General features: G+C 41.5%; 2 protein-coding genes across 3 annotated transcripts in view; one reads left to right on the forward strand and one right to left on the reverse strand.

The window, feature by feature from the left end:
- Window positions 1-12,407, forward strand: part of cbl (Cbl proto-oncogene, E3 ubiquitin protein ligase) — a 37,848-nt gene extending 25,441 nt beyond the window's left edge. The window contains exons 5-16 of the mRNA XM_074678965.1: window positions 1,783-1,904; window positions 3,729-3,866; window positions 4,633-4,720; window positions 5,322-5,453; window positions 5,638-5,856; window positions 6,565-6,696; window positions 7,240-7,659; window positions 8,326-8,414; window positions 8,570-8,776; window positions 8,880-8,968; window positions 9,437-9,679; window positions 11,698-12,407. Of these exons, the coding sequence (XP_074535066.1) occupies window positions 1,783-1,904; window positions 3,729-3,866; window positions 4,633-4,720; window positions 5,322-5,453; window positions 5,638-5,856; window positions 6,565-6,696; window positions 7,240-7,659; window positions 8,326-8,414; window positions 8,570-8,776; window positions 8,880-8,968; window positions 9,437-9,679; window positions 11,698-11,993 (2,175 nt within the window). The 3' untranslated portion in view covers window positions 11,994-12,407. The remainder of the gene's footprint in view (window positions 1-1,782; window positions 1,905-3,728; window positions 3,867-4,632; window positions 4,721-5,321; window positions 5,454-5,637; window positions 5,857-6,564; window positions 6,697-7,239; window positions 7,660-8,325; window positions 8,415-8,569; window positions 8,777-8,879; window positions 8,969-9,436; window positions 9,680-11,697) is intronic.
- Window positions 12,408-17,202: 4,795 nt separating this feature from the next.
- The window catches only part of mcamb (melanoma cell adhesion molecule b), a 54,137-nt gene continuing 47,920 nt past the window's right edge, over window positions 17,203-23,419 (reverse strand). For both annotated transcript variants that reach the window (XM_074678967.1, XM_074678966.1), the window contains 4 exons: window positions 21,474-21,515; window positions 20,917-21,040; window positions 19,454-19,565; window positions 17,203-19,363 (listed from right to left, as the gene is read on the reverse strand). In XM_074678967.1, the coding sequence (XP_074535068.1) occupies window positions 19,361-19,363; window positions 19,454-19,565; window positions 20,917-21,040; window positions 21,474-21,515 (281 nt within the window). In that variant the 3' untranslated portion in view covers window positions 17,203-19,360. The remainder of the gene's footprint in view (window positions 19,364-19,453; window positions 19,566-20,916; window positions 21,041-21,473; window positions 21,516-23,419) is intronic.

Genomic DNA, 23,419 nt, shown 5'->3' on the forward strand with positions numbered 1-23,419 from the left:
GTGTAAGGAACCACATGAGCAAATTCCCACAAATTCAGAAATCTGCCAGTAGGAATTGACTGGTTAAAAATGTCTGCTAACCATTCAGATATAATGGAGCTGCCAGTTTGAGAAAAAAGGGTGTAAGTTGTCCTCACCAGCAGAGCCCCGGAAATCTAAGGAATACAACACATACAACACCTCAGAGTGAAAGATGGGTCGAAAGGAAAAGCAAGGGGAGCGGCTCTTAGCACTCACTTCGTGAGCCTTTGCTTTTGTGAAGGTGTTTACATCAATGGCTGAAAGGAGCTCAGGGTGTTCTTTTTCAAAAAGATGTCCAGCATCTATAAAGTGTTTGTTGAAGCCTGGACATACCTGATCTAAAGTGCTTTGCAGCAAACAGACCAAGTAATAAAAAAAACAAAGAAAGATACAGCCAAAACTCAGGCAACACTTATAAAATGGAAAATCAATCAAAAATAAGAAATTAAGATAAGCAACAATCTTAACGTGCTCGTGTTTCTAAACCAAAGCCAAACTGCCATAAGATACTGTTTGAGCACAGAGATAATCACTGATTACAGAAAACAGCTGATGGCACTGACTCTTTGCTTCATCAGTCTGGCTGTGGAGCTGCATGAAAGGTTACTTTTTGAATTACAAGAATTCAAAATCTAGTTTGATTCTTTATTTTCAAACAAGTCCAGAGTCTGCTCAGCTTTACTGTTCTTGAAATGCGCTGTCGGCAATGCTGAGTGTCTTGAACACGTTGACGTGTCTCACCATTTCCCCAAAAGACCACATAACAGCCCATCAGCACAAAAAGATTTGTGTAATATGTTCCGTAAAACAAGCATTTATTTAACTCTCACCCCTTAGCAAAACACATTCAAATTTACAGTAATTTGGTGGTAGGCCTGTGCTTATGAGTTCCCTGATAAGTTTATCAGTTTAAAAAAAAACAAACTGTATTAGAGGAGACAAATTCGACTTTCTTTGTGCCAAAAAATTACTGACATAAGATTTTAATTTGACCAACTAGGATGAAGCTACTGTGAGGACAGTCCTACTTTGTGACGTAGTGTAATAAAAAAAGGAAGTTTGTAATGACACTGTTAATAATCAGCCTTTGCTGTGACTCCTGTAGTTTATTTTCAGTCTTGTTTGTGTCAGTTCTGCTTCCTTTCACACATCAGATCAGCAGGATAGGTGCTGAACCACACACCTACCACCACTCTTGATCTGAATGAGGTGGTTTGAATTATTTAATATTTTCCCCTTATGTGTGGCATAGTTTCATCTAACCTTTTATTCTTAAAAGTAAAAAATAAAAAGAGAGAAACCCCTGTGAAGTTAACGTTTGTCTGCTTTATTTACACTTTGCTTCAGCAGGCTGCCGGTGTCCATTTAACCTCCCTCATTCTGTTGCTCCAGATGGTGCCAAATGAGTTGCATGCTTTATTAAGTGTTGCAAATTTAGCTTAAAGACCCTTTTCATTGCTTGACCCTCGATGAAATGGCCATGATAAATCACACTGGATTTCAGCAGAAGGCCGTTCTAGCGTCATCCATGATGCAGTATATTTCTCCATTACTCTGCCCATGCTGTTAATGCTGTGTCCATTGACTCACACATCAGATGAGTCACTTGCACATTTCTCTTGTGTGTGTGTGTGTGTGTGTGTTCGTGTGTGTGTGTTTGTGTGTGTGTGTGTGTGTGTGTGTGTGTGTGTGTGTGTGTGTGTGTGTGTGTGTGTGTGTGTGTGTGTGTGTGTGTGTGTGTGTGTGTGTGTGTGTGTGTAGCCCTGGTCGTCCCTGCTGCGGAACTGGAACAGCTTGGCAGTTACTCACCCGGGATACATGGCCTTTCTCACCTATGATGAGGTCAAAGCACGGTTACAGAAGTTCATCCACAAACCTGGCAGGTGAGACAATAACACGTCTGTACACACACACACACACACACACACACACACACACAAACCCAAACCTAACTTGTAACTGATCTGAATCCTCTTGCTATAATTTGTTAATTTGTTGTTGTAAACCACACTGATCAGTTCATAGAATATGGCTTCAGCCCCTCATCGTCTTTAAGTATTACGTCAATCATCAGCTTCTGTTCACACATGTTTTGGCAGTGTGATTATTATTATTGTCTCTATTAATAAACAGTGATCAGTACATTACATCACCATGTTCACATGTTTCCAAAGGAAGCAGCGTGGTTGTGAGTTGACTGAATAGCTCCTGGCTGTTCTCTTTGCCTCCACCTGGAAGAACACGTCTCTGTTGAAGTGTGTGAAGGTCTTTTTCATTTTAAACCTGATGTGACTCAGGTGGACCTGGTGCATGCAAAAACACACAAATGCAAATACTTCGACAAATAAGAGTAACACTTTTACCTACTGACTATGCAACAGTGTGCGTGTGTGTGAGTGAGTGTGAAGGACTCAGAGCAGCATGGCACCGGTATCTAACATCAATGGTCTGCTTGTTTACTGAAAGCTGATGTCACTCTTTGGCCTGGTCTGCGAAGGGCCGCTCTGACATCAGAGCTCTTACTGGTCAATATGAGTGAAGGGTTTTGACTCCATGACACACAGTTACTGTCAGAAGTGTCATGTTTGTGTTAAGTGAACAGCAGCTGGTCCACTTCTAAGTTGTATACTGCTGTCATCACTTACACTGATCTTCCTGGTGTGAAGCAGCTCCTTTGTCTGAATTCCTAATACACACATGCACCCTTGCCCCTTGCCCATTTTTTGGCTGTCACAAGTCATACACTAATGGTGTTCAGGTTTACCCCTGCGCTGAAGGTAGAGGATTTAACCAAGGACAGAGGTTTCAGTTAATATTCCATATCTGAAAAACATCAAATTGCCTGTTTTGACAAAGATGTGTTAAGTTTGATCTAAAAGAAATGGCTGTAACACGTCTCTGTTGAGGTGTGTGAAGGTGTAAAGTGGCTCTACGTCTTTTCACACTAATGTGGCTTCTTCTGGCACTTCTTTTATGTCAGGTTTAACACACAGTATTTCTATTTACCTGATTTGTACCATTGCTGTCTTTGAGAGACACCTCACGTGACACTGGTGTTAAAGTCCAGCCCTCTTGCTCCTCCATATGGTCATATGTAAAGTTGTCTTGTGTGAAATGTCCATTTATGTTTCTGTCGTCACTTCTCATAGGGGACTCTTTGATATGAGAGTGTCATATTAGAGCTCTAAGGAGGAAAGGGATGTCTTGATCTTATTGCCTTTGTAAAACATTTGCCGTATTTACTACCATGTAGGCTTCTTCCTAACAGTGCATGGTGTTTGCATTGCTTTGAATTTCAATGTGTAGATCATTGCTGGAGTATAAAATGCATTGAGAATACTTAGACCACCTCACTTATTTGACAAGACAAACAAAATGGGTTATCAAATGTCTAAATCAAAGAATCTAAGCAACACATATGGCTTTTTGTACATTTTTTCATCTTATCTGAACCATTTTGTTTTAAACGTGTGATTAAAATATTGTCTGGCTACCTTCACTGCCTTTCTTTTCTTTCTACTTTACATATTTACATAACTTCATACATAAGTGTTACTACTACTTGATGCGCAATTGAAGACCATTTTTCTTCTCATGCATAATTTATGCAAATCGTTTTCTTCCTCTTTCTTTTTTCAGAGCAGCAAAGAGTGAACCAAACGTTTATATCTCACCATGACTTTGTCATCCCTTTTTCCTTCTCTCAGTTACATCTTCCGACTGAGTTGTACACGGCTGGGCCAGTGGGCCATAGGCTACGTGACAGCAGATGGAAACATACTCCAGACCATTCCCCACAACAAACCTCTCTTCCAGGCTCTCATAGACGGCTTCAGGGAAGGATTGTAAGTGTGCTGGCGTTGTTATTTGGCACAAATGTCTCATTTTCTGGTGGGTTTAGCATTTGTGTTAGACCTCTCCTCTTTGTCTCCTTGGTCCTCACTTGATGTGGTTTGAATAAATAATCTTTAAGTGAAGCTTCCTGTCATATGCAAGGTATCTCTTCTTTCTGCCTCATCCCCTGTTTTCCTCTTTTCTTCCACTAAAGCATAAATATCTGAGCTAACTATGCAGCTCTGCTTTGCATCCCACAATTGAATCTGCCTTTCAACTCTAAACCAATCCAGGCGTATCATATTGCCTGTTCCCATCATTTCAGTGTTATCATAACCAGAATAGAAATGTTGGTTTCTAGTGTGCAGCTCAGTCAGCGGTTCAGCTGGCTGGCGTGACATTGATCTTTCTGTGCCAGTGCTGATTCCTCTGTTTAATGAAAGCTAGGGGTTGGCCTGTCTCAACCTGTAATCAAGTCTAACTGGGAAAACCTTTACGCTTAACTGCCTGCATCTACAAAACATTAGTCAAATAGTAATTAGGGCATGTGACTCATTTGTAAAATAGTCTTGTAGTGTACACGCATCAGCTCTGTGATGATATTAAAACAGGGTGCCAGATTAAAGAATGGCCTGAACAGATGTTTTCATTACTGCAGCCTGTGAGGTACACACGCAGTTTAATCACACCTGCTAATTACAATCATAACTTTTAAATGAACCCAAATACACTTTAATGTCGTTCACTCACTAATTTTGTCTTTCTTTTCTCCTCCAGCTACTTATTCCCTGATGGCCGAACCCAAAACCCGGACCTGACTGGACTCTGTGAGCCTTCGCCTCAAGACCACATCAAAGTCACACAGGTCAGAGCAGTGTGCCTCTGACCATATTCAGCTTTTATTACCGCACACATTCCAACACACAGATCAGTAAAGATGTGAGTTTGATAACAGCATTGATGCTGCAGTGCATGGAAAAAAGAAAGCAGAAGTAAGGGGCAACAAAAAAGACTACACAGGAACTGACAGAAGTGGTAAAGTAGATAATGTTGCAGAGTTTCAAACAGGTCCAACTTCTACTTTTAACATGAATGCAGTAAAGGTGGCAGATTGAAGCTGAGTGTCAGCGTTTGAGGATTCATTTCATACTTTCTAATACGTAGGAAGAAATTTACATGCAGCACTTTTAGCAGAAAATTTGGCTTTAATGTTGAGTCACCTTTTAAAACACTGTAACTTCACATATTCTGATTTTCCCCCCAAGTTAAATGTCAGGATTCTTCTAGTGAAGTCAGAAGCCTTTTGCTTGAACACAAGACTGAAACTAAAAACACGCCTCCACATTTTTCACTCCAAAACCTTCCGGGCTATTTCTAAACGATCTCAGGTGCTGTTAGCGCAGGATGATGTTACACTGAGTGTTTAGGGACCAGAAGCTCACGCTTGTCTCATTTTTTCCCCTCAGGAGCAATATGAGCTGTACTGTGAGATGGGCTCCACTTTCCAGCTGTGTAAGATCTGCGCTGAGAATGACAAGGATGTGAAGATTGAGCCCTGTGGTCATCTTATGTGCACATCATGTCTCACTGCCTGGCAGGTAGGAGAGTGGGTGGTTGATTAAAGGGTTTGTGTGGGTTGGGTGCTTTAATTCAAGTATCATAACTCATACCTGCTGAGAGGAGAGTGAGTATTGAAATGCTGTACTCTGCAGAATTAACTGACAATACAAGCAAATAACAAAAGCTTTAAGCTCTGTATCTGCCTCTCTGTCTGTGTTACAGGAATCAGAGGGTCAGGGCACAGGCTGCCCTTTCTGCCGCTGTGAGATTAAGGGTACAGAACCAATAGTTGTGGATCCCTTTGATCCTAAGGACAACAGCGGGGGCTCCTGTAGGGGCCAGTTTGGAGCTGAGGGTGCCCCATCACCCAGTTATGACGATGATGATGACGACAGACTTGAAGACCCCCACCTCATGATGAGCAAACTTGCCTGTGCAAAGGTGAGGTTGTGGAAAGATTTTCCAAACTAAGATAACTTATGTGTCATTAAGTCATGAGTTTTCCAGGCCAAGCTGTTCTGCTATTTCTTATTGATAAAAGACTGGGGTACCTGGCGAAGTTTTTTTGATGCCTGAGGTGTTCCCCATGGGTTCCTACTGTCCTCCTCTTTTCTCTGTTTTTGTGAGAGACCCATCCCTGCACAGATGAAACACTCGGCTGCTCCAGCCCTTTTATTTTTTGGCTCTTCAAACTCAGAGCTCATATCTCCAGTCTTTCATCACCATCTCTTAAGGTGCCAAGGTAGCAGCTTTTTTTGTGCCTCTCAGTATTTGATATGTGAGGGCATTCTCTTCTCCTCAATCTTTTATGTGACACAGAGAGACTCTGTGTGTGTCAGTCTGCTTATACAGTAGGTGACTACCTGAGATCACACACACTTTGATGTGATTCCTGGGATTTCTTTGGCTTTGATAGCTGTCGTAGCTTTTTTCTCAACTTCTTTAAATTTCTTCAAATGTACCTGTGTGCTATGAGGTACTTGGTTGTACTTTGTACGTCACTTGTGATGATCTGTGTTTGTTTATGTCTAAAAGCAGCATGTAAAACGAAGCTTTGAAACAAAATTTATTTTTACAGTAGCATTCAGGGGGCCAAATTTATATCTGACAAATTCTAATATTATTAAATGTTTGTTACTTAAAACCTAGGTGGAGCGCCCTCCATCACCCATGTCCATGGCTCCTCAGTCCTCTCTTCCTCCTGTGCCACCCAGACTCGACCTGCTTCCTCACAGACCTCCAAACCCTCCTGGTGCCTCCAGCCCAGGGGTCACCACAAAGGTAACAAACTTTCACAGCTTTGACAGGTAATCTCAGAAAGTGAGAGCTTGGCCAGGCCAGGTCTTAATGTGTGTAGTTTGAGTGTTTAACTAAGGGTTCAAGAAATAAAGGGAGGTTGTTGATTTGTCTCAAATAAGTTGACTTCAGATTGATGCAGTCTGTTGATGAAATAATGACTTCTCTTATCACCCTCATAAAAATAGAATAGCAACTATATTCTGTGTATTCTATGTTATGTAACTGAGTGTTTTCACCCCCTCCACCGCTCATATTTCCTCATGTTTCTGCTCATATTTAGGTAAATTGAGACTTTTTACAAGAAAGCTAAAATTGTCTCCAGATTGTAAATACATTTCCTTGTTTTGTTTTTTTTTCATCTCTGTAATAATTTCTAATCACAATGATGGATGCATACACAAACGTCTTGTTGCTAAACAGATTATTTCCAGCGCAGTATAAAACTGCACTGAGCTTCCTTCAATTTCACATCAATACTGTATTTGCTCTAAATGAGCTCCCTCCATCTCGGTTTCTCCCCTCCAGGCAGCATCCCACCACAAAGACAAGCCTCTGCCCCTCCCGCCAGCACTGAGAGATCTCCCCCCTCCTCCCCCTCCCGACCGCCCTCACACAGCCGGGAACACCCCTGATGGGCGGTTGCAGAGGCGGCCCCTACCTTGCACTCCCGGGGAGCCCCTTCGAGACAAGCTCCCCCCTGCACCGCCTAACCGGCCACTGGCTGACTGGAACTCACGGCCTGTCCCTAAGGCTCCAACTTCCTCTTCATCCTCATCTTCCTCATCCTCCTCGACCACCCAGGTCTCCAGTCTGGGAGTGGACCTTCGAGCAGGTGTCAGGGAGCTCTCCAACAGACACTCCCTCCCCCTGGCGCTGCCCTCAGCTCTGGACACAAGACCAGACTCACAGAAGAACAACAGCTCCCTCAGTCTGGACCACCAGCTGGTTAGAGGAACTACACACATCCACACACCAAACAAGTGTTCATTAAAACAAATTTAATTTAGCTTTATTTACAAGAACACACTGAAGTCAAGCAGTACCTGATAGGTCAGATACCTAGAGAGCAGCCTTCGACATTACAGGGTACTGTATAGTCTGTCCAACGCTGGGCCCTATGAGGAGTAAAAATAAGTCAAATAAACTCTTGTAGCCAAGCTTAGCATGAAGACTTGAGCAGCCTGCTTAGCACTGCACCGACTAACAAATAAAATTCTAAGTCAAGCACCTCTGAAGCTCAGTACTGAACACTGTGTTGTTGGTAAACTAAGAGTAAAGTATACTTAATTACACCAGAGGTGAGGGGGGAAAAATATTTTAAATCTCAGAGTTTGAAACTTGAATATAAAGAGATGTGAAAAGATAAGTAAGTTACCTTAAGGTGAATCTTTTTATTCTTGAGAGTTTGGTCCATTATTTATCCTTCTTTGATGTTACGATGATAAAGCAACTACATGTTGCTTTTAGTAATAATATGGGTGCAGAAGTAGCATCTTGTGTTCTTCTCTTACCAAGAAATGATAAAAGATAATTCTCTCATAAATCATCTGATACTTTGAGATGAATGGGTTTAATTTGTAAATTTTATTTTTCTTTTCTTTTTCCTCTCAGAACTTGGCTGCTATTGTTGGTCCAGATTATGACAACCCCAAAGTCAAACCCTCTTCCTCAGCTAACGCCATCTATTCACTGGCAATCAGGTATGTTTTTCTAGCACCACAATTACATTTAGAGTTTATATATAAATAACTTGATCTCAGAGTTCAAATATTTAGTTAATAAATTCTGATTTATTTGATACCTGTAAGTTTTTATTTCGCATGTCTGCATTTACTGGACTTGTTCTGTTTGCTAGACCGTCTCCTGCTTCGAGGCTGGTGTCAGGAGAGGAGGCAAGAGACAGTGAGGAGGAGTCAGAGTACATGATCCCCTCCTCCCGCCCCGTCCTGCCCCCCATCACGGCTGCACCTATTGTAGAGACGCCACCAGTCCCAAGGCCTCCCCAGCCTCAACCGATATCTGCACTCCAGACTCAGGCCCAGACCTCCACACACAACTCACTGTACTTAAAACACTCAGTAAACCACTCACAGCAGCATGTGTTAAACAAGTAACGTTTTTTCTTACAGGTCTGATTTTCTTCTTCTGTATATTCTTTTATGTAGGCTGACACTGGCTGAGTTAGAGGATGGACCTCAGATGTATGAAGCCATGTACAACATCCAGTCCAGGTCACAACAGGCCAGAGATTCAGGTATTTAGATCACTGATCGGTGTTCACAATCAGAACAATGGATTCGGAAAATGAGGTCGGCAGCATGAGTCACTTTGATGTACACTCATTTAAATCTAGATTTCATGCAGCAATTAAGTTTCCAATCATGCAAACATCTACTTTTTTTAATCTCTGCTGTAAAAGTTACCACTGATGGAAAGACACTCGTTTTAACCAGCCAATCTCATTATCTGAGTAACACTTTTTACTTCAATTCAAAAAAACGCACTTCCTGTCAAGTACACATCCTCTCAATGTGAGAATGAGAAAGTCATGTTTTAGGTTTCAGTTTTGACTCATCTGAAGCCTCATAGGAAAAAATAATAATCTGTTCGTCTAAAGCAAGAAAAAATGTATTTAAAAAAAGGAAAACCTTAGTTTACTTAAAGGGGTGTCCTGTACTAGAAATTTAACAAATGTTTTTTTGTTTTTTTTTTATTCTCATAGACTATTCAGAGTTGCCCCCTGCAACACTGACAAATGGTCCCAGAGATCAGGCTGCAGAGGACAGGGAGGAGGAGGAAAATGGCTACGACATCCCCAAACCTCGGCTGCCCATGCCCCCAGCAAGACGAACTCTGTCAGAGCTGGGGGGGTCATCTTCCTCGTCTTCATCTTCCTCATCATGTTCATCCTCCACTGCTGCTTTCAGCCGCCTTTCTATGGATTCAGACACTGTAGCTGCAGCATGTAAGTACACTTGTCCCAAAACTTCTGATCAGATTACTGCTGGCAGGTCAAAAATAGAAATGCATCGCTAACAGGGGTGAAGCGTAACAGCATTTACACATTCTGCTGTAACTGAGTAGCTTTGTAGTTTTACTTTTAGAAAAGTGTTTTACTTTACTACAATATAAACAGTCACTGAGTAAATCATAAAACAAGAAGCTAAACAAGCTTCTTTTATTTTAGAGGTGGTGCTAGAAGTAACATATAACTGTAGAAATTTAGCCTAGAAAGTACATTTATTTTAATAACTGAAATTCTACCTGAGAGTAAAATAGGTGAGTATTTCCATCTCTCCATGACACTTTTAATCATGGTCAGAGTGCTGACATAATTACCATGAACAACGTTTTTAAGGGAAGCTCTGTGACTGCAGGTTGATCGGCTGACAGTCAGGTAAACTTCCATGCAACAAAGAAAGGTGGAATCCTGCATTCACAAATGTTTACATCACTCCACTGATAATGTAGGTAATTTGGAGTTATATTATCATTTTTAAATCCCATTGAATTAAAAAGAGGTACTCAGTACTTATTAATTAAATTAGAATAAAGTATTTTTGACTTGCCCTAATAAATTCACGGAGTACATTTCACTTAAGAGGTAGTTTTACCTCTTCAGAGAAATGTCAGCAGAGTAACTGTACTTTAACTTGTGTAGCACACTTTCTCAGGCAAGGAGGACAAAAGAGATACTTGAGATCTCTATGTTTTAGTTTTTTTATTTCTCATACAGTTATAACGTTTTGGTTACTAGCTTTTATGTAAAGGCTAAAACAAAAGTGTAGTGATGTCCTCTATGACAACAAATTACTGAGAAAACAGAATTCACCTCACAATATGTTGGAGAAGAACAAGCGATGCCTTCAGGATGCTAAATAAGTCAAATTTTAAGATTTTGAATGAACATATCATCATCAACCAGGTTGTCACAGTCTGGTTTTGGATCTCACACTTTTTAGAAAGTGTAACAGCAAGTCCAGGAGGAACAGACAGTTTCAGCTCAGACACTGGCCAACCGAACAAAGAGGATAATGGTAGATTTTCCGTTCAGCTGTGCTCATGAGGAGCCTTTTCAGCACTTCTCTCACAAGCCTGCCTTTTTTTTCTCTGACTAATCTCCTCGTCTCTGCAGTGAGTTGACATTTAGCACCTGTGATGATTGCCTGCTGTCTGAGTGTTCCACTTAAGACCTACATCTGTGTATCCGAGAACCAATTACAAGGCTCTGAGACAAGCTGGCAAGCTCTCTGATCAATTAGACTCTTTATAAGTGCTTTATTAAAGGTTGCTGCAGTGGTGAGGTCATTCAGTTCATATATATACATACACACAGCATGTGGCTGGTTCAGACAATACTCAGCGTGCTGCATGTGACAGGTGTCCAATTAACTCACATATTCAGTCAAATTATCTCTAATAAAGGAAATCATTCACATTAATTTAAGATCCACCAAGCTGTCAGATTTAGATCCGCACGGTTTGATACAGATTGAATCGGAAAAGCCTGATCCTGTTTGCGTTTCCAAGCCCAACCATGCCCCCTCATGGTAGGCAGCGTGTAAGCTGGATGCCGATAGCTGTGTCAGTTACGTAATAGTGTGATGAACACATGTTAGTGCGACACAGTTAACAGTCTGAGTGTACCCCCCCAGCAAATCAAAGAAGAAAAACGCCAACACAGTAAACAAAGAGCAATGATGGAGCTTTGTTTCAGAGAAGGATATGTGGCGCTAGGAGAAATACAGCAGCTGCTGTGGCACGGTAAGTCTGGCACTTCAATGGAAAGGTCCCAAACAGTAGGTCGTCCGTCTCAGCCATTTGGGGACCTGTCCCAGGATTAGTCTGTGAGAATGCCACAGAATGCACACCCACACAAAACTGAACTGAACCACTTGGTGGAAAGGAGGCTTTAAATCCATGCTTAGGTTGTTCGCTGATGATAATGTTGTTCACAAGTCTGTTCTTCTTTTCTCTCTTCAGCTTTCTCAGAGCCAGTGGAAGCCCCAGAGAGACCTCCAAAGCCCTTACCGAGACGAATCAACTCAGAACGCCGACCCAGCCCCGTCCCCCCTGTCCCCACTCCACCTTGTAGTGGGGCATCAGGAGGAGAAACCAACCCTCAAATCAGCAGTGAGATCGAGCACCTCATGAGTCAGGGATACTCGTACCAGGACATTCAGAAAGCACTGATGATTGCACAGAACAATATCGAAATGGCCAAGAATATCCTGCGCGAGTTTGTCTCCATTCCCTCCACTGCGCATGTTCTGACATAGCACACTCCTCGTGCCTCTCTCTCGTGTTTGCTCTCTTGCCCTAGCTTGGCCCGGCCTGGTTTGGGTGTAGGTTGGCACAGCCCGGCCCGAATCCCAAAGCTCATTGCCTGCAGCACTCGCTCGGTGCTGGCTGATGCCCTACGCCCCCCTGTGGATTTTTAACTGGCTTACAGCACCTCTGGGAGGCCCCACCCTGCACTCCATGCGCTTTCAACAGTGTCTGGCCTCCTTCAAAGTGATACAGCAGGCCTCTCTTTGTGTTCAACGACATCTCCGACGCGTGTGGAACAATGACGGGACGCCACAGGACGCGAGACTTTCGTAGGAATCCTGGGAAGACAGATTGTTATCTTTCATGTTGAAGCCTCTTGCTGAAAATGTAACCAACACCTCACAAATAAAACTAAAAATGTATGTCTATATGAAATTTAATATATAAGTAAATATATATTAAATGTGTGTAATATATACAGTATGTGCATATACCATGTGTAAAAAATGACTTCAGCTTTGAGGGTTGCTGTTGGTACAGGCATCATGGGGTGGATAGGGACCAGATTGACGTGGGGGTTTGCCTTTAAGGTGGAAAGAGGAATGTGAGAAGATGTGAGGAAGAGTTCAGGTGGTCTCTTCATGGTCAGCAGCAGCTAAGAGGAGGAGAAGCTACACTTTTTCAGGATCAACTCAGTCTGCTCCGGCCTTTTGATTAATGACGTTTCTTTGGTACGTTTCTTTTTCTAGGAAAAAAAAAAAGCAGGCTTACTTTGTTGTGTTGTATTTTTCGAAGTAGCATAATGATGGTTTCTGGTCTGATCATGTCTGGCAGTGTATGTTTGTATGTGTGTGTGTGTGTGGATGTATGTGCCAGACCTGCTCCTCATGTCCTGCTCTTAACGAACCCGTGTTCCTGTACAACATGAATGTGGTTTTACAGTCAGTATACTCCGTGCTCTGTAAACGTACTACTTCTCTCCCCCCGTGACGAGGCAGAGCGTAGCCGTAGAGCCCGACAGTGAGATTATTAGGGGACGTGCTGATGCCGACGATCCTGCAGTACCAGACAGGCTAGTGTTGTGTGATCCATGTTGGCTGAAATGTTTATCTGTCTCTGTCTAACGTCACTGGCTGGTTTGGGGTTTCTCTACCCGGCTCAGTCCAGTTTTATGAAACAAAAAAGTAATTGATTTTCTTTGGTAATATATTATTGTAATATGGTCATAAATATTGTTATTATAATTAATTCAGAAGTGCTTCACTGCTGCTACTATTGTTAGTGCTAAACAATTACGCCTTAAATGTACATTTGTGAATATTGTGTTTAACTCTGTTTCTTTAAAGTGACAGTATCACATGATTCTTCACTCTGTAATGTAGCATACTTGAAAGTACAAGCAGCTTGTGAGCCTGCAGCCCTCTCAAGCTGTCCTCTCTTCAGCGTTTTAAACCTTTATTTTTCATATTTTCTCAGTCTCTCTCAAGGTCGACTCAGCAAAGCAACAGACAAAAAAAAGCAAATAAAAGGTTCTGGGTATGGAAACCTGCCATTTTCCAGCAGATTTAGCCTCCTCTGTTATGTCAGTTTTCCTTTCTCTGCAGGGGTCCGCCTCCACTTGAAAGAGAGTGATTGCTGAGGTTTATTTCTTTCTTTAAGTAGGCTCATGGGTTTTGTGGCCCATTCCCGAGTCTACACTGAAATCAGTATTTGGGCCAACTGTAAAAACTCGCTCAGGAATAATGCTTTGCTAATAAAAAGAAAAAAAGAAAAAGTGGCGTTTAGCCTGGCAGTCACAAACCAGAGGAGAAACCTGCTCACCTGAGATGACATGTAGCCAAAAGTATCCACTTTATGAAGTCACACAAGTAGCCTATTACCTTTTTTTCCTCTCATCATTACTTGCACATTTGTTTGCAGTGTTTGCAGGATGAAACAGCAGATTCATTTTCAGGTACTATGAATGATAAAGGGGAGTAGATGCCAGGAGCTTTTAGGTACATTGACATGAAACGCCCTCAGTATATGAAGAAGAATGTTAACTTTCTGCCGGGTGTTAATCCTGTCAATAGCTAATCAGCCCAAGCTTCTTCTGACACACGCCGTTGATGAGTTCATCTCCACGCTGTTCAGCCATCCTCTAGATTTTCCTGTTCCTAGTTGCCTTGAGAAGCTCGTTGAATGATGGGTAATTGAGGAGGTCCCCAATCCTCGAAATCCAATCAATGTTTTGTTGACGTCTTAAGAGAGCATGTCAAGTACTTATTTACCTTTTTGTCTTGTTTTGGCACAGGATACCAGTTTGTGCTTTGATACTGTCACTTTAAAGAAGAGCTAATTGTATAAAGTTGGTAATATGAAAAGAAATTTTGCTGTTTTATTTTCTTTTTGCATTCCTGTACATGTATTTTGTTCCAAAGGTTTTGTTTACTTCTGTGAATAGTTCAATGAGCAGTGCCATATGTTTAAAAATGGTTGTTATGTTTGGAGTCAAGCCTTGGTTTTGAAGAGTTTCTAGGTGTTGATCTCTGAAGGCCAGATTCGTGCAGTATTGCCTGAATTAATCTGTCCTCTCTACCTTGTCAGACCTAGTTTGTGAGTCCCAGTGCTAATCGGTAAAAGGTATCAGTGAAATCCTGATCTCTGATCAGCGCTCAGACTCAGAGATGCCTGATGGGTACCAGCCCCAGTTCCCCTCTGTCCCTTCGTTGGGGTACTTCAACTTTCTGCCAGAAGAGGGAGCCGCTGTTCCATGTAGCTGTGTTGCTTCTCGTCAGTAAATGGCATTCATTAACTTTTTGATGGTTTTTAAAGCTCATATCACTTTGGAAGTATGCACAGTGCTGTTAATAAATGATAAGCGGAAACCCTCATGTGTCTCTACTCTTCAATCATGTTTACAAACTGAAGCTTGGTGAAGAAAACCTGAATAAATTTAAAAAAGAAACATTAATTTATATGAAAGTGAAATGAGAGATTTTAGGTATATTTTAGAATAAAGGTGCTTTATGAACTTATAAATTTATTTGTAAAGAAACATTGGGATAAATGTAGAATCTATTATTTAGTGCATTTTTGGTGCAATTTAATTGTAATTTTTTTTTAACATAAGGTATTTGGACTTTTGGCTGAAAAACCACTGGTAGTCATACTTGAAATGACTGCTGTGTGTCAGTGCACCTGCCCTCTCATTGGCTCAACTTACTGTGACAATCCCAGGAACAGAGCCCTCGTTAACTTCATGAAGTACAGCTAAACAATGATAATTAACAACACAGTGTTGAAGAGAATCAGAAAGAAAATTCTGCAAAACAAGTGTAGAGGTTGATTTAGACAGTGCTGCTGGTGCAGGTTTTGTATTTTAGGGTCTCAAGTTTAGTAATGTGTTTTGTAGATGCATTAAGGACCAAAATATGATTAGATTTCTTGCACAGAGGATTTGATCAGCTCCATCTCTGCCATTTATAGAACTCATAACCCAATAAACAAGTCTGTGTACCATCAGAGTGTTTGGGAGGGAATGTGTCTGCATGTGAGAGAAAACAAAAACGTTCTTGTTCAAATCTATTTATGGAGAAATTTAATTACTATTTTTGCTTTTCACTTTGCACAAAAAGATGAATGTAAACCAAAGTATTTCTACATTACTCACTTAGTAATCTATCTTTAAACTTTCAATTGTTCCCTGCCTGTTGAAAAAGACGGCACTGTTTCATGTTCTGAATTAAAACGGTGATTGAAAGTCACAATTAAAAAGGCTTAGTGTTACTCTGAAGTAATGTATTCGCTTTGGTCATTGTCAGTTTTTCCACACTAACAGTCAATAACAGTCTTTATTTGGTATAATTTCAAAAACCTACAGTGAATTTGTCGGAAAATTAGCCTGGATGTCCTCAATAGCATTTCTTAAACAACTTCAAGGCATTAAAGGTATTTTACAGATTTTAAAGCATTTTAAAATGAGCAAACAAAACAACACAGACGAACAGGTGGAAACAGGTTTACGTTACATGTTGATTGTCTGTTTACTTATTTTGCATATTTGGAATCACAGGCTTTTCCCCTTCCTCGTTAGTTGTATATTTTACTCACAGGTGGCCTCATTCATCAACTTCTCTTCAGACAAACTTTTTTCATGACAGGGATTCATCCTAAAATCTTATTCCTGTGCATACTCGCTGCCCTGCAAGAACATCTTCAGTTTATGGATAACTCTGCAGGACAAGAACAGGTTGATTTTGGTGAATGAGGCCCAGTGTTTCAAAATGAGGGGGATCTAAGACCCTCTAAAATCTAAAAAATAAACTCTAAAAAAGTTAAAGAGAAAACAAGACTAAGGAGGGCAACTTCATTCCATGAACCATTTTCATCATGGACCAATAATCTGTTTTACCCTCATCTTTCTTCTTTTAAAGAATTGAACAAAAACAGCTTCAGAGAAAAATTTCATCCAAATAAAGTCACAAAATGTAAAACTTTTTCACATTGGAGAAACACAAATGCATAAAGAAAAACAATAGAGAAATCAGTGCACTAAACATTAAATAAAAACAGAGCTGGCAATACAAAATACTGGGATTTTCAAAGGCTTGATTGAATTTTTAAGGCATCCTGAAACTTTTTCTACTGGCTGTTTAAAAAAAAAAAAAGCTCAAACTGAAACACATTCAGATAATGATGAGTCAGTGATTTAAGGAAAACGAAGCAAAGAGAACTACTCATAACGTTAACGCTTGTGTCAGATGTCAAACAGATTAAAAACCTGCAAACACAGTTCATTCCTAAAAGACACACTGGGAGAGTAAAGGGTGTAAAGGGTGTTAGCCTGTACATGAGAACGATATGTAACTGAACGACCTGCATGTTTATACTCAGAGCTTCACAAGCAAGGACCACACCACAGCAGTATGTGTCTAAATATTTCATGAATGTTTAAGAGAACGTTTATTGAGACTGATGTATGCGTATGAAGATGAGTGACGGAGGTGGAGAAAGGACGGTGTGTGTTAAGCTGGTCTGGGAGGATGTACTTGGGGGATCAGCTGAGAGAGATTCAGGAAGGGGTTTAGCTCAAGTGTTATTCTCCACACGTTAACCCGGGCTATGTCCAGAATTGGACCAAGACATCGGGGAGGTACATGAAGGGTTGACCAAGTCCATGTACACACTTGGGCTGGGTATTTTCTAAAACAAATATCCCACCTTATTTAAAAAAAAAAACTTTCATCCACCGCACCAGCAAATTTTACCTCAACAAAACAATGTTTTCAAAAAAATCCGGCCGAAGAGAAGATTTTGGAAAACTTTGGTTTCAAGGTTTCATGTAGACGCTTGTTAAGAGAGTTTTCATTTCTCAAACGTCACAGCTGAATGATGGGTTCATCCTGATTGGCTGGCACAGGTTTTATGTCTGTAAAACACAGCTGTCTGGAGATCCTACATGTTACCATGGCTGCATTGTTTATATATGAACTCAGCTGTTAGCAGCCTGTAGCATGTCAATGCTAACTGGTGTAAGGCCTGATGTCTTCCCACAAGGTGAGGAGAAGTAGGTGAGGACGTCGTGCTGGTTCTCAGGTGTGAGCTAAGAAATGACGACATTGACCTGTCCTTCCATCCATCGTTATTGGGAACGTGAGATCTATCTCCAATAAGATGCACAAGCTAGCCATGCTAACCCAGCAACAGAGGGAATACCAGAGGGCAGAGTAGCATCATGCTATTCACAGACATGGCTAACGGAGCTAACATCAGACACCAACGCCACATTGGAAGAGCTTCACCTGCTGTGAGCAGACAGGATCCAGGAGACAGAGATGGAGCATGACTGAAGAAGCTCAGTCCTGGACCCTGTGGAGGTGGAGGCTGGCTGAACTGGAGAATGATGGACAAGCTGTCATCTATTTTCTTATGGACCTTTTTGCACTTTCTATACACTTTCTTACTTTTTGTTTTCTTCATTGCTGCTGTGACTTCAATTTCTTTGTTACAATGACAATAAAGGTTTATTCTATTGTATTCTTAATATGGGTTTGGCATGCTTTGAGCCGAACTTCTCGGCTGATTTGCCCAGTGTGTGTGGACGAAAGTGTTTTAAAAAATGAATGAGGAGGGGATATTCGTTTTTGAAAATACCTGGCTACATATGGACAAGGCCTAAGACAGGATGAGGGAGGAGGGTCGACCCCTTACACTCTGGCCTCTTCTTTGGGTCTCTGCCAGAAAGATGACAAACCTAAATTGGACAGACGTTATCTCTGCATTTACAAGGTCTATTTGAATCATGATAAAGAGAATATTGGAGTTTGTTCAGAGGTGTCTGTATTGGTTATTGTGTCTCTGGCTCAGAGTAATAACTCAAGTATTACTCAAACAGACAGAAAGTTTGTTTGAAGTATGACTCAACATCGTTTTTAGCTGAGTTTCTCCTGTTTAATCTGACGTGCAATATGAATGTATCTATATGTGAAAAGTGCTTTGTTTCATGCCTTTTGTTGTGGAGCAGGTTTAAAGGGTAAAGAAGAGGAAGCTGGGGGAGAAATGGGTGAAGAAGCACAGACAGTGTGGAGTTGGATGACGGTGTCATGGTGTCAGGTGGTCGAAACAGTGGTTTAAGCGTGGTCCTGCTCCTGAACCTAAGCCAATACATTAACTTCATTAAAAGACGACGTGAGAGTGAGGCTGTAACTGGCTGTTGTGGGAAACATTGCTGCATCCCTAAAAATTTCAGTGTACAGACTTTAGAAAAACTGGAAACCTCCACAAAACAAAACAAAAGAAAAATAAACACTTCTTTCACATAAAGCACCCAAACAAAATAAACACTGTCTGGTCATTTCTTTTTGTTTTTTTTAGCAGTTATTTTAAATAAAGAAATATATACATAGATTATAATATGTACACTTGATAAAGAGCTATGTCAGGCTGCTCTTCAGTGATCACTGTGCCTGAGGTGATGCGTAGTCAGATATAAAAACAGTCCCTGGTCAAGTTGTGCTCTAACTATTGTTCTAAGGATGATCAGCAGTATACAAGGCTCATGTGATGGAGAAGCCCAGAGGACGTCCTAAAGGCTTCAGGGTGGAGGATTTATAAGCAAAGTTATGTCATCGAGTGCCAAAACCATCTCTCATTAAAGCTCAGGTTGCACTCCAACAGGGATACGGCGTGAGGAGCTGTGGGTAAGAGCTGCAGCTTGGATAATTTGATTGTCAGTCCAACGTGACGAGCAGGAAGCCGAGCGTTTCCATGACGTAGCTGCAGATGAGGAGCAGTGGTTGAAGTCTGAAAGCAGTGGCGGGTCTGAGCCTCTGAGGGGAAGAACAAGAGCAGCCGTCTACTCCTCACTTCTGCACGTCGAGGTATGCTCCACCTTTCACTCCAGGGGGCAAAGATCACACTTTAATAACTTAATAATTAGACAATCAGATCAACAAAACCATATTTGAGTTCAACTGTGGATATCTACCTGGTTGTTGGAAGGCTGCTTCTCTCCATTGACCCCCAGCAGCACGGCTTCCTCAGTGTTGTCACTCTTCATCTCAACCACAATGTTATCTTTGCTCGACTTCTCCTTGGTGCTGCGAGAGTAGAGAGGTTTATGACTCAGAAATACCCCAAAAACCAACAGTGCTCTTTTATGAGGTGCCTATTCACTGACAATATTGTTTGAATGCCTATAAATTGTATGTGAGCGAGCAGCTGCGTATATTTACATGTTGCAGTTCTAAAGCAAATTGTAATGTTCTGTCCTGAATCACACAAAAAGTTGAGTGTGAAACAGTGGACATTTCTCGCACCCAATGATCGCCATATTGGCCATGTAGAGCATATATAGGCTAGAACAGATAAAACAACAGTTGATGGATGTAATGAATGAAGAGCAGAAGATTACCCCTTAACAGTTGAGGAATGCCATCGTAGTTTCTGGTAAGTGTGAAGCTGCAGTGTTTGATTTGGGACAAAACTATCCTGTTAGATTTTGTGCACCTCATGTAAGTGTATTTACAGCAGTACCCAACACAGCATAAGTCTTTTCTTAAAGAATCTTAAAGATGCTATGAGGAGGATCTGTTTTAACTGGACTGCATCGCCACCCTGTGGCCCGGAGTCTCACACACACTTTCATAAACTACTTTTAGTGAGGTGTGTGTTTGTTTTGGAAATAAATGGAGATCAGATCAAAACAATTTTTCTTTGTTCAAGACAACTTTTTACTGGTAAGGTATTTATCAGTACAGTTATGAAGCGATATGATTTAAAATGTGACATCAAGCAAATGTTGTAGTAGCCAGCTATATTTAGCTCAGCTGGAAGCCTGGTGCTGTAAGACATGTCAGTAATGTGTAACGTTAGTGAATCCTGGTTATGTCCTCCCGGTCACCTACCAAGCACAGCTAACATAACCTCACTCTTCTTTTTATTGATAGACTCTCAAGTTTGAACAGACCACTGCAGAATAACTGCTGCGGGTTGAAACGAACATTATCACTAACAGTTTAGCCCCTGTGTTTTAGCCTTTAGCTCGGGTTGTATCACTCTCCTGTTTAGCTTTCTTCTGCTCTTCTGTCCTTTTTCTGTCTGACAGTCAGGCTTCTGTGAGTATCACTACAAAATGTATCACAGAAATCATTTTCAGCAGAGAGAAACACAGATCTTGCTTCTCACTGCTAAACTCAATCAGCTGGCATGGTGTTGTCATTGAGACTTGGACGTCAATCCAGTCTTGCTTAACCTGATCAGGAAGCTAAAAAGTAGCATTTCAAAATAACCCATACTGGTGCTGATAATCTCATTTTAAAGTGTGGATTACGATCAGGCATATTTCCAGAAGGGAGACTTTTGCAAGGTCGCTTAGAAACTCCTCACAGCCCCTTTAAGTTGAGGTCTTTACAGCTTTACCCATCAACATCACCTGATCGTTATACTCACAGGTCTTGCTTGCCAGACCTTCCACAGAGTTTGCCCTTTTTGTAGAGGAAGTAAAGGACACTGCCCAGAATGGCCAGCAGCAGGATGCAGATAATGATGACTGCAATGATGACACCGCTGCTCTCTAGTGGAGGAAAAGCACAAAAACAAGCACAGAGTTATTCACAGTAACTAGTTAAAGAAAGAGATGACGGTATGAGGCAGCAGGGTCCAATACAGGGCGGCATCAGGCAGCATTCAGCGTGCAGGTGGTCTACAGAGCATTAACAGCGTGTGGATAGAGAGCAGCTCGAGCATCACTGCGGTGACCTAAACCTGGCACCCTAAAGAGAGGAAGTCACTCAGGAGGAAGGGAGGAAGGAGAGGAGAGGTGTGCTCATACATGACAACATGCACAGAGGAGGAGATAAAACAATTCAACATGATTTGATGTTTTTTTCATCAGGAGAGAGGAAGAATCTGATGAATGCAGGGAGGTGCCGAGGAGAAGTGAAGGAGAAGCTTTGTGCATCCGAAAAAAGAAGAGATGTGAGTCTTCAGCAGCAGAGCATACAAACCTTTTTTGACTTTCTCTGGGGGGATTGCTGTTTGAGCCTTGACTGAGGAAAACCACACGGGCACAGTTATCAGGATGTATTATACACACACACATACACATATTTACAGTTAAAGTCCAGAGCTCCAGCTGAAACCCAAACTGAAACAGCACAAATGTTTAACCCCAGAAGATCAGAGATGGGTTTGAAGCCAAGCATGTGGCCTGATGGACTCACTGTGGTCTAGATCACAACAGACACCTCCCATAGAGGCCTAGGTTAATCTCATTTAACCAGCACTTTGCCAGAAACAACGTGAGGCGTTTTTTTCTCAGGGGCTGAGAGATTTACTGGCATGACGTACAAGAGAGACAGAGAGCAGGAGCAGCAGAGAAAGCACAAGACAGAGGCTGTAATGGGAGTCAGGAGACTCCGTGTGAGAGTGTTTTAAAGCATCAGCTGCCTTCTAGCCATTGTGATGTGTGTGTTTGTGACTAATACACGTGTTTCTGTACAACACGCTCACAGAGAAGCATAATTTGTACTTGTGTTAGAATAATGATGTCAATATTTCTTAGTTTACTTGCTTTTCTTGGAAAAAAAAAAGCTTAAGATGAGCAGATCAGTGATAGCAGGATCAGATCAGTGCTAACAGCTTGAGTCAAAGAAACTTTGCATGGACAACAAACCTCAGGAATATTATCCATCTTAACTACAAATACTTGGTAGGAAGCTGAGTTTTTGATCAGAGCGATCACAAATAAAAACTGCTATTATGACTTTTCAGTCGCAGCGCTGAGCCTCAAGGTATTCTCTCATTTTCCTCTTCACTCTCGTTCTTTGTGCCTGACTCAAACAGAAACACTTCACTGAGCACTAACTGAGTGTCCAACCTTGAAATTTAGTTGAGCACCGGAGGAAATCAGATATGGACACAAAAGACACAATGTAAACAGTGTGATTTCTTAAAGGGAACAGTGGGATTCTTCAGACTGGCAAAGCTGGCATTTCTGTGTTTTTGCATCACATAAACAGTTGTGTGATCTGGGTGGGTGTTTCCTGCCAGCAGACTGGCTAACTGAGGAATTGGTTGCTGACCCTGACCCTGTGGACAAGGCAGAAAACTGAGTTTGTGAGTCTTGAGCCTCTATGTGTGTCAGTCTCTTCCTCAAACCCTCTCCTCTGCCTGTATGTTGATGTTTTAGTTGTATCTGGACGTTTCTGGGCAAAGAGAAGACGTGGTTACATCAACCAATTAGAGAGCACCCTATGCACAAGTGACTCTGCATGTGGATTAGCGAGTGGAAGAAGCTATCCCGAGCGGCTATAGTGGAATTTCTAAAGAGAAAGAAAAAGACAACCAAACTGAAACAAAACGCCAAACAGATTAAGCTTTTTACTAAAAGAGGGTGAAGCTTGGCTCAAACTTTTACTGACTTTTGGAGAGCAGCTCAGGACTAAGAACGTTGCAAGATGGTTTTACTGAGCAGGTATGTGTCAAACTCTCGTAACATGCCAAGTCAGGTGCTTGGCTCTCAAGTCTCGCAAAAAATCATGATGCTGCAGGTGGTTGCTGGGTTATTGAGTGTGTTCACATAGTCATGTTCAGAGACTGTGGGTGTGTGCTGCCGCTGGCACTGAGCCAAGGAGGAGGAGCCAAGTCTGAATTTGTGTTTACTACACACAAGATGCAAAGCCGCTGTAATATGTCATGAATGTGAAAAAGTCATCAGAGGCAGATTTCCCGATGGAATCTGATCCAAACAAAGACATTAAATAAATATCTACAAACACAGAAGATGAAGATATTTTCACTTTTAAACCGAATGCACAGTGTCTTCTCAACAGCTCCGTGGTCACTGGTTTAAAGTTGTTTTGTTTCCAACCAAAAAAAACTTGCAGGGAGGGAACACAAGATATAAAGCTTGACAAATAACTGGAGTCACTCTCACTTGAATCCTCTCATC

Source organism: Halichoeres trimaculatus, unplaced genomic scaffold (assembly GCF_033239565.1).
Source record: "Halichoeres trimaculatus isolate MK-OKI-2021-1 unplaced genomic scaffold, fHalTri1.1 fHalTri1_scaffold_9, whole genome shotgun sequence".
Lineage (NCBI taxonomy): Eukaryota > Metazoa > Chordata > Actinopteri > Labriformes > Labridae > Halichoeres > Halichoeres trimaculatus.